The sequence below is a fragment of the Trypanosoma rangeli genome, assembly GCF_003719475.1.
Source record: "Trypanosoma rangeli strain AM80 chromosome Unknown Tra_15.4_contig_00446, whole genome shotgun sequence".
Taxonomy (NCBI): Eukaryota; Euglenozoa; class Kinetoplastea; order Trypanosomatida; family Trypanosomatidae; genus Trypanosoma; species Trypanosoma rangeli.
The window spans coordinates 3,275-13,367 of NW_021706191.1; the positions used below are offsets into that span (position 1 = coordinate 3,275).

The window sequence follows — 10,093 nt, forward strand, 5'->3', positions numbered from 1 at the left end:
AAAAGCAACGGCGTCGTGTCATGCAAGAACGTCCTTTACACTCTCCAACAGTTTGTCACCGCAGTGGCCAACGACGGCGTGGGTACGCCTGTCCTTCAACGCCGCAGAGAGTTCAGATGGGTAAGTGGTGAATGTTGCGCTTTTGTAGGCAATCTCCGCACGCACACCGTCCGCCGCAGTGAACTTCCGCGAGTGCAACGAAGCATTCAACCCGGCGACGATGCTCCCAGAAAAATTATCAAGTGAAGGATCATTGAAGCGAAAAGCCACAAGTTTAACGACGCCCTGGAAACTGCGGACCTGGCACCGGCACATGGAAAAACGAGCAGCAGCAGCAGCACAAGAAGAAGAGAGACAACAGCAAGGCACGACGGCGCAGCAGAGGGCCGCAAACCCAACTGCGCACGGCCGCCTCGCCGCCCCCAACGCACCGCCATACCCTCTGCCTTGCGACTGTCCTCCTGTGTGGGCCATGTGTTGGCACAGAGAGAGAGCAAGAGAGAGAGAGGAAAAAAAGCAGCATTGAAAGAAACTGCAATGCAGTAATGAACCACGTCTTCTCATTCCCGCTACCGAGTTGGGTTCTGGTACCGGATAAGTTCAGTGCATGGCATTGCTCCGTTTAAAAAGATTTATGCCTTTCCAACCATGTCTTCAGGCCGTAGATGTCGCCAACTGCGTTGCAAGCCGGTCCTCTGTGAGGATAAAGCACAGGCCCTTGTCCTTCCGCACCGGTGCGGCGTTAGTCAAGAGTGTGATCCTGCTTGGCGACACGGACTCCACCAAGGCAAAGCCCATAACGAGGCCTTGGCGCAAACGCGCCTCAAACACGGCGAAGGGGACGCGGTGCAGCGTCCCGTCGGGCAATTCCTCCAGCTCCGACGCGAAACTCAGCGCGAGAATTCGGTCCTTCAGGTCGACGTCCTGCGGTTGCACGTACGTCACAGAAACGGTTTGGCCCGCCGCCCGATGACCCTGCTGTAGGTCATCATCGTCCATCGGCATGAAGGTCGACATGGAGCTAGTCTCGCCCTTTCCAACCACCGCAAGACGAAGGAGCGAGAGATTGACGGTGAGCAGCGTGGGCTTCACGGCAGTAGTCCGGGTGCCAAAGAAGTAGCGAAGCCAACACTGGCGCCTGAAGAATAAATCGTCGTTAGGCGCCCCGCATTCCGTTGCGTCCACCAAAAATAGATGGAGACTCATGCCGGTAGCGCATGTAACAGTGGAAGGCATCACGAACGGCTTCAACTGGGGACCACCCACACGCTGCTGCACTCGCTGTGCCAGCTTGAAGCGCAGCCACGCACTCCCCACCACAAACACATGATCAATATCCGCCTCCGTGATGGCGTCCACCAAGACGTCCAACGGGTTTGCCCTTCGGTGCTCCTCCAGTCTCTCCTCCGAGCACTCCCACGCCTCTGCTGCCTCCACGAGAGAGCGAGAGACCGCCCCATAGTCAACAAACATACCACCCACGCGGCAGCGATCGCTGCGGGCCATACGTTCCGTGGCCAGTCGCATCAGCTGACGCAGCACATAAGTGAAGAGCGCGGGGTCCTCATGTTTCCCGACGCCCTGAAAGCCGTGCATTGCAGGGACAAAGCACATTTCTTCCTCAATATCTACCGTGTGCTGCATGGAATACAAAGAAACAAGGCCGGGATACCCGAAGCGGGGCGCCTCCACCGCGGCATCAAGGAGAAGGGGATGGTACCCAAGACGAACGGCGTAGTTTGTTAGTGTCCGGACGTAGCTGCTTGTGCCAACAGCGCGACGATCCGCAACAAACAGAACGCGGGGGCCCAGCGCGTCCGCACCGCCCCGTCGCGCCTTGACACGCAAAACCTCCAGGTGAGTGTTGATGTCAGCAAGGGAGCGGGCGTTTGTCGCGTTGCAGGCTGTGGCGTAGGACGCCTGAAGAACCGCATGGGGCGCCGAAACCACCAGCGAGCAGCCAGTGGGGGAAAAAACGCCAACGGAGCGCCCTGCAGGGAGGTGCACAGCAACGCCAGGAAGAAGCTCCGTCCCAAACACGTCCGCCCGAGGCTGATCGGCGCCCTCCTCCACCTGCGGCTGAAGCATGAGAGCCGTCGGCTCGTGGGCCCTCGTCGCGGCCGTCACGCGCAGCTCACCCATCGCAGGCAGCACATACGTTCTGTCCGCCAGAGCCATCGCCCACCCCCACTCTACCTGCGCCCCAGCTCTACGCCCACAAAGAGGGAGAGAAACAGCGAAGTAGAAAGGAAGAAACCACTACTCGCCACAGCGCAACAGCAATGAAGGAAACGACAGAAACAAACAGCCGCGCTCAAGACGCAAACTGAGCCCAGGTATGTGGGAAGAACGTTCTCATGCCCAACTGCGGTACCCTGACGGCAATGGCGGGGGAGAGGCCTCCGGAAGGGGCACCAGCTGCTCCTCCAACTGGCCATCGACATTCACGACGGTGCGCCGCAGCAGCGCCGACTCGTGTAGCACGCGGGCAACGGCCAACAACACCGCCGGCTCCTTCTTCAGCATCGCCCTGATGCCCTGGTGAGTCGCGGGATCGTCGATCTGTCGACGCAGCTCCTTGATGATGCTGTAGATCTCCTCCGTGGCCATGCCGTTGATGCTTGACGGCGGCGTTGGCGGGGGCAACGGCGGCAGCGGCACCTCGCCCACACTCGAAGCCCCACTGCTCGGCGACCGCTCTCCCTCCGAGCCCTCGTGCGGCCCGTCGTTGTCGTCAAAGAACATCCCCCTTCTTACCGACCCCACACCATACACACACGCAAGGCGGCGAGGGGGAGAAACAACGCCAAAAGGAAAAAAAAAAAGAACTAAATCAGGGGGTGGGGGAAGCTGCAGCCGCCGCACAAGTACGCGACGCAAGACGCGGTTGCCGGCAATAGAAAAGAGTAAGACTACGCACACACACACACAAAGCACACACGTTCGCCAGAGTTGTACCGATAAGGAGAAAAGCGGGGAGAGACGTTCCATAACTGCCGCTACAGCCGCACAGAATCAAGCCGTCCCGCACTCGATAACAGACGGAGCGTGTCTGCATACATGGCCTCGTCGCGGCAAAGGGCTTCCGTCGACAGGTCCAACGTCTTCAAGGCCTCATTGTGGTGGATGAGCCGAGCAAAAACCGCTATGCCCGGCGGCGTAAACGCATTGCCGCTTGCCACAAGGGTGTGCAGTGCAACATTGTGAGCGAGCCCCTCGCCCACCCGCTGCAGCGCAGTGTCGGGCATCCCAGTGTTGCACAAGCTAAGCACATTCAGTGAGGCACTTTTCTCAAGCAGAGCAACAAGCTCTGTGCAGCTTGCTGGCCCCATGGCGTCACGCAAGTGGTTCCCGTCAAGGTAAAGCTCGCAGATGGTATTGCTGCGCACAAGAGCCGCAAAAAGCCGCATGCAGCCGGCATGTGAAATGCCATTGTCCGTCAGGTCAAGCACACGCAGGGCAGGGTGGGCGCCCACGGCATCCGTCACCAGCGACGGCAGAAACCCCGTTTTCCGCGCCAGGCCGTTGCTGCGCAGCGAAAGCCGCCGCAGCGTGCCGTTGGATGCCATGGCACCCCCAAGAGCATCACCCAACTCGCCTTCCGTCAAGCCGCACTCGTCCATGAGAAGCAGCTCCACGCGGCTCACAGACCGCCGATCACCCAAAAAACGGAACGCCGTTTTTGCCCCACGCGCATCCACTCCGTCGCCAAGCGGATTTGTTGACAGGTCGAGCTCCACAATGTCACCGTTAGACACCAGCTCCGTGTCCATTGCTTCGAAAAGTGCAAAGCACACTCTGCAGCAGCGGAGAGCGAGTCGGGCAATGCCGCTGCCCTTGGTAACCAGCAAAGCCGCCCGCATCGACGGCGGCTGAAGGCCGGGATTGCCGGAGACGTCCAGTGACTGCAGTTGCGGAGATGCGGCGAGAGCGGCCTTGGCGAGCGCATCGATGCCTGATGCCTCGAGGCGGTTAAACGCGAGGTTAAGCTCCGCCAGCACCGTGCCGCCGCTGCTGAGCAGCTCGCAGAGAGGATGTACGGCGGCGTGCGTCAAGAAGTTGTCCTCGAGGCTGAGGTGCTCCAGGGCGCTCGGCGGCCGGGACCCAAACACAGGCAAAAAAGACTGCAGCGCCCTTGCGCCAATACGGCAGCCCCGCAAAATAAGCCGCCGCAGCCCCCTCGCGCCGCTAGCCAGAGCACTGCCAAGCTGCTCCGACGCCGTGTCCAGCGGAATGTAGGCGAGGTCCAGTGTCTGCAGCCCGGGGAAGAGCGCAACCACCGCCGCGATCCTCGGCACCGAGGACGCCGACAAAAGCTGTCGCGCTGCCGAGGGTTGCGCAAGCAGCACCGCCGTGATGTCAACGTTCTCCCTCCACTCCTCGTGCTGCCCTGGCGGCTGGCACTCACGGAGCGCAAACTCCAGGATCTCGGCAAGCACAGCAAAGTGCCGGTCGTCGACGGGAGGGTCAGCCATCGCGAGGTCCAGTGCGTCGAGCGCCGCGCCATCGTCCACAGCCCGGTCCATCGCCCGCAGCAGTGCCAACGCCGGGGCGTGCGGCCTCCCCAACTCATCGAGTTCTGTGCAGTACGACATGTACGCCGCCTTCATGCACTCTACACGCGACCCGTACGGAGCGGGGCGCGGACGGCCCATCACGGGGAAGACGAACATTGCCGGGTCCACCAGCCCCGCACGCACACCCTCCTCCCCCGCAACCTCAATACGCAGCTCCTCCCGCACCCGCTGAGGGAGCAGAGCGTAGCACTCGTTCAGCAGGTCCACAAGCTCCTTCGCCTGCAACTGGCTCATCGCGTACAGCGTCATTGTGTGGGAGCCGCGGCGCCTCACCACAACGCCTGCAGGGCAGCGCTCCCACCCGGCAAGGTCGGGGAACGGGACCACGTCGAGGCACTCCTGCTTCGTCGCACTAAACACAAAGAAGCCATCCTCCGCCACACCCGCAAGAAAGGGACGATTGTCACGGTCCCTCACGTCAAAGAAAGTCACGCCCCACCACGGCGTCGTGCTGAGAACGTCCATGTAGCCGCAACGCGCCTGCGCCGCAGTCAGTCCGGCACGCCGGCGGTGGTTCCGCGCCAGCCGCTCCTGCCAGTAGTCGTACGCATGGGCCGAGACTGAGATGGGAAGGTACGCCTCAAGGCCCACCTGGTCAAAGTACAGAAGCGACGTCTGTGCCGTGAAGTCGCCGAAGACCGCCTGAAGCTCGTACGACGCAAGCCGTACCGCAACCGCCTCCGAAACGGGGTAGTACCCACGCACAACGTGCTGCTGAAGCTGGCGAAAGAACCACTCCTGCGCCACAGCGTCGTCCCAGTGCAGCGGACGCTTGTAGTGCTTGAACCCAAAAAGCAGAGCCGCCTGCGGCGTAACACCCTCACCCTCCAGAGTGGCGCTGTGGCTCAGGTAGCGACGCACCGAGCCAAGCACGCCGGCCTCGTCAACGAGCTGCGCGAGGTGGAACATGCGCCACCGCACAATGCCGGCGCGAAGGGCAACGCGAAAAATCATCATCGCCACCGTGTCGCTCGGGAAGGCGTCCACACGACGCTTGGTGCCATCCACAAACTGGACCGCGTACGACAGCGCCACCTCACCGGCCGCCTGCTTCTCGGAGTCCTGGTAATCCATCCGGCGCCGCTCTTCCTCGGCGCGATGCACGGCCACCGCTTCGGCCGCGCGTCTCACCCTGCCGTCCTCCTCCAACTGAAGCTCCGCCTCGCGCGCGGCGCGCTCTTCCAGCAGCTGGCGGCTCAGCGCATCGAGCGCCTCACGAAGGCGAGGCACCTCCTGTGACTCGTCGGCCTGCGCTACCACGCCGCCCGGCTGCACCGCAGCCACGTTGTCAAACCTGCTTTCCATGCCTTCACACGGCGGCGGCAGGTCGGCGGCAACGCTGAGATCTTGCCGTGGCGTTGCCTCCTCGCTATCCTGCTGCTTCTGAGGGTGACCCTGCTGCGGTGGGGGCAGCTCAGCCGCTACCTGCTGGCGACACAAGGTGCAGAGCCGCGCCTCAATCAGCCGCACGTCCTCCAGCATTGACTGAAGCTCCACGTGCAACGTACTGACGCGATTTGCCTGCTCGATGAGGTTCCTCCGGTTGATATTGTTCTTCTCGCCTGTATGATGTACCGACTGGCGGAGCAGCTCCTCCGCGCGCCCAATCGCGCTCCGCAACCCGGAGTTCTGCTCCCCCACCAGCTCTACAACGGCCGCGTGCTTCTGCACCTCCAGCCGCCCGTCAGCAAGCGCCTGCTTCACCGTGCTTGCAAACGCCCTTGACTCACCGCGGACGCGAAGCAGCGCCTCTGCCGTCGCCTTGAGCCCGTCAGCGAGCGCCTTGTTGTGTGCCGCCAGCGTGTCCATTTCGTGTTGGCTCAGACGGCGCACACGTTCCAGCTCGCCCTGTCGTTCCTGCGCCAGGCGCTGCAGTGCCACAACGCGCGCCGCCATATCTGCCTTGTAGTCCCACAGGGCAGTCGAAGTCTCCGCCAGTGCCACCTCCCGCTGCGTCACGTCGTCCCGGAGAGCAGCAGCAGCTCGCTCCTGCTCCGCACGGGTGCCGCCGAGATGCGCGCGGAGAGCCGTCAGCGAGCGGATCTGTTGGGCGTGCTGATCCACCACGGACGAGAGCATGTCAAACTCCGCTTGCACAGCCGCAAACCGCTCGCGGCAGCCGCGCTCCTGCTCGACGAGGGCGGCCAGCTGCGACTCCTGCACCTCCAACCGCGCCGCCCGCGCCTTCTGCTCTCTGGCAAAACGCCTGCACACGACTGACGCGTCGTCGCACTCCGCCCGTCGCACCACAACGCCACGACGTGCCTCGTTAAGTTCCTCCAGCAGCGCGCGCTTCTCCTCACGGAGGATCTCAGCAACGCGCATAAGCGCCGTGCGCTGCCGCTGCTGCTCACTGTGGGCGTCGCCGAGCACAAGATGCTCCGCCCGGAGCCGCTCAAAATTCCGCGTCACGTGACCGAGCTGCACGACGGGGTGGCCCTCCGACGCTTTGAGGGACGACTGCAGCGCGAGGATGCTCTTGTGGATGTCATTGACGCACCGCTGCGCCGCATCAAGGGAACGGTACGGGTCCGTGCGGCAGCACAAATAGTCAGCCCGAGAGAGCCACGGTGGGCACGCTTCGTCCGCCATTCTGCAGTTCTAGCCGCCACGTTACCTGCTGGGAGAGAGAGAGAGAGGGCGGCGCGACTGCGTGGAAAGCGCACCACCGTATTGCGGGACATAGAAAAGAGACAAGAGACATACAGACAGTCACACACACAGACACAACGAAGCAAATAAAGCGGTTCAGAGACAAACTTCAATGGATAGCGAAACACTGTACATCCGCGGCGGCGCGGGCCAGCTCCGTCAGATGGCACCCAATCGCTCCTGCAGAAGCGCACGCGCCACCTCGCCCGCGCCCTCGCCGTGTCGCTGCGAAAGCTGCAGCACACGCCCCACCACCGCCTCGTGTCGTTGCCGCTTCTCTTGCAACTCCACATCCGCCGCCGCCTCCGCCGTGATAGCGCCACGGGCCTTATTGATCGCCTGGTTGTAGCGGATAACCGTCTCTCTGCCCTCCAGGATGGCCCTGTGCGTGTGCTCGCATGCCTGCCGCAGCTCCTCCACCACATTCAGCGCTTGCTCCTTCCGCACCACCAGCTGCTGCAGCTCCGCCGTCTTGCCATGCAGAACCTCCTGATACTCGCTTGCCTCCAGCGCACGGCGGCTGATGACAACCTTGAGCTCGCGCTGATTCGCCTCCAGCGCCCGTCGCGTCTGCTCCTCCCCATCGCCCTCCTGCACCCGATCAAACATGTGACGGTAGTTCGAATTACTTGCCCGTATGACCTGCAGCGCCCGCTCCAGCTTCAGCAGCTCACGCTCGAGCCGCGCCACGCGTGCGTCCAGGGCGTCGCCCTGGTGCTGCAGCGCCTCGCGCTCCTTTGCCGCCTCCATCACAAGCTGCGCCTGCGACCAGTGCGCCTGCTCCGGGTCCATGCGGCCCACACGCACATCGTAGCGGTTGCGCAGCGCCCCGAGGCTCTTCTGGCGGTCTTGTAGCTCGGCGACAAGCCGCCGGCGTTCCTCCTCCGCAAGCTTCGCCTCCATCTTGAGGAGGTCGTGGTGCACGGCGATCTCCGCCGCCCGCTGCGACACATCCTGCGAGAGCTGTCGCTTTTGCCCCTCAAGGTCGCTCAACTCGCCGCTACGCTGGTGCAGCGTGCGCTTCAGCCCCTGCAGCTGCAGCTCCTGCGTGTCCACACGCACCAGTTCGTCCTCCCGCGCCCTGCGCAGCTTACGCAACTCCGCCGCGCAGCTGTCACACGCAAGACGCAGCTGTATCGCCTTGTCGCACGTGTCCTTCTCCTGCTCCCGCATCCGCACCACCTCCAAGGTCGCCTGCCGTGTTTCCTCCCGCACCCGCTTCACCTGCGTGTCCAACGCGCGCTGCTGCTTGCACAGCTCGTCCAGTGTGCTCTGCAGCGCCTCAATCTTCTCCTTCAGGGGCTTCCGCTCCTCCTCCGTCCGCTCCCCCTTCGCCCGACTCACCTTGCGCTGCATCTGCTGCACATTGAACTCTACGTTGTACAGCACCTCCTGCTGCGCAAAGGACTCGCGGTCGAGTTGGGCGATCCTTGCCTTGAGGTTCCGCCCCTGCGACTGCCCGCCGCTGATCTCCGCAATAAGTTCGTCCTGCAGCTGGCCAGTCGCCTGCAGCCGCTCACCCGCGGTAAAGCGCTCGCGCTTGAGATCCTCCACCTCCTTGTCCAGGCGCCGCTCCGTCGCGCGGGCCTCCTGCAGTAGTCGCGCAATTGTGACCCGCTGCTGCTCGAGGTCCACCGCCGTGTCAAGCTCGCCGTGCAGCTGCTTCTTCGTCTGCGCCCGCTGCTCCACCGCGCGATCGTACGCAGCCGCCTTGTGCGCAACGGACGCGCGGCTCTCCTCGGCGCGAACGCGGCTATTGTTGCGCTCCCGAACCGCCCGTGCAAGCTGCTCGCGGAGCGTCTCCACCTCCTCCTCCATCGACACAACGCACCCATCCAGTGAGGCCAGCACGCCACGGTGCTTCTCCGCGCGCTGTTCCCGCTCCTTGATGCCAGCCTGCGTCATCGCCTCCTCCTCGCGTGCCGTGTCAAGGTCAGTGGAAAGCGCCAGCAGCACCGCCCGCCGCTGCTCCAGCCACTCCGCGCCCTCCGCGTACTGCATCGCCGCTGAGCGAATTGCCGCGTCGCGCTCGTGAATGGCCTTCACTACGTTCTCCCACTCATCCAGCAGCAGGCCGCGGTCGTGGTGAAGCTTGCGGTAGTCAACTGCACTGCGGTCGAGCTCCAGCTGCACGTTGCGCGCCACCATCACCTCCTCCTCCAGCGCACGCTTGCGGTCACGCAGCTTCGCCTCGAGCCGCTCAACAGCCGTGTTCAGCTGACGCGCCCGCACCTCATCGTCCTTCGTGTAGCGCGCCACTGCCTCCTCGTCCGCCTCCTTTTGCTTGCGTGCAAGGTCCCACTGCTCAAGCTCGTCCTGGTTGAACGTCATTGCCCCTTTCAACTCGGCCATGCGCAGGTTCTCCTGGAAGATGCAGTTCTGCACCGCCAGAAGCCGCTCCTGCACCTCCGCATGCTGCGCCTGCATCTGCGCTTTCCCCTGCTTCAGCCGGCCGCACTCGCGGTCGAGAAGGCGGTACATGTGCGTCCCCGACTCCACCTCACGCCGCTTGCACTCCACCAGGCTCTGGGTGTTCACGACCTCCCCGCGCACGTTGCTGAGATGCTCCTTCATGAACTGTAGCCGCCGCCGCAGGTCTTCTATCTCACGTACCTTATCATCGCACAGCTGCTCGTGGCGCGACAGCTGCGCCGTCAGCTCCTTGTTTGTTGCGTTCAGCAGCTCCAGCGGAAGTGCCTCCGCCGTCGCATCTATAACGTCCACGTTCATAACGACTCTGAAGCACAGAAAACAACATGGAGGGGAGTAAACAACGAGAAACATAAGGACAGAACGGCCCCATCCAAAAGAAATTTTAAAACTGCGCGCGACAAAAAAAAAAAAAAACAAAAAAACAGGAAAAC

At 62.8% G+C, this 10,093-nt stretch overlaps 5 protein-coding genes across 5 annotated transcripts, besides 4 other annotated features; all 5 read right to left on the reverse strand.

The window, feature by feature from the left end:
- Positions 1 to 18: 18 nt before the first annotated feature.
- On the reverse strand, positions 19 to 474 carry TraAM80_08660 (receptor-type adenylate cyclase; the record flags this gene model as incomplete). Its single annotated transcript, XM_029385401.1, has 1 exon — positions 19 to 474. One exon carries the CDS (start codon positions 472 to 474, stop codon positions 19 to 21), a length of 456 nt encoding a protein of 151 aa, XP_029234750.1.
- Positions 475 to 484: 10 nt separating this feature from the next.
- Positions 485 to 508: a microsatellite.
- A 146-nt stretch (positions 509 to 654) lies between these two features.
- On the reverse strand, positions 655 to 2,178 carry TraAM80_08661 (mucin-associated surface protein (MASP); the record flags this gene model as incomplete). The annotated part of the gene is made up of 1 exon (XM_029385402.1): positions 655 to 2,178. One exon carries the CDS (start codon positions 2,176 to 2,178, stop codon positions 655 to 657), a length of 1,524 nt encoding a protein of 507 aa, XP_029234751.1.
- A 177-nt stretch (positions 2,179 to 2,355) lies between these two features.
- On the reverse strand, positions 2,356 to 2,745 carry TraAM80_08662 (uncharacterized protein; the record flags this gene model as incomplete). The annotated part of the gene is made up of 1 exon (XM_029385403.1): positions 2,356 to 2,745. The coding sequence occupies one exon, from the start codon at positions 2,743 to 2,745 to the stop codon at positions 2,356 to 2,358; it is 390 nt and encodes a 129-aa protein (XP_029234752.1).
- A 169-nt stretch (positions 2,746 to 2,914) lies between these two features.
- Positions 2,915 to 2,941: a microsatellite.
- Positions 2,942 to 2,999: 58 nt separating this feature from the next.
- TraAM80_08663 (putative ribonuclease inhibitor) lies at positions 3,000 to 7,169 on the reverse strand (the record flags this gene model as incomplete). The annotated part of the gene is made up of 1 exon (XM_029385404.1): positions 3,000 to 7,169. The coding sequence occupies one exon, from the start codon at positions 7,167 to 7,169 to the stop codon at positions 3,000 to 3,002; it is 4,170 nt and encodes a 1,389-aa protein (XP_029234753.1).
- Positions 7,170 to 7,268: 99 nt separating this feature from the next.
- Positions 7,269 to 7,304: a microsatellite.
- An 84-nt stretch (positions 7,305 to 7,388) lies between these two features.
- On the reverse strand, positions 7,389 to 9,959 carry TraAM80_08664 (coiled-coil domain containing 39; the record flags this gene model as incomplete). Its single annotated transcript, XM_029385405.1, has 1 exon — positions 7,389 to 9,959. One exon carries the CDS (start codon positions 9,957 to 9,959, stop codon positions 7,389 to 7,391), a length of 2,571 nt encoding a protein of 856 aa, XP_029234754.1.
- A 102-nt stretch (positions 9,960 to 10,061) lies between these two features.
- Positions 10,062 to 10,092: a microsatellite.
- Position 10,093: the final 1 nt, after the last annotated feature.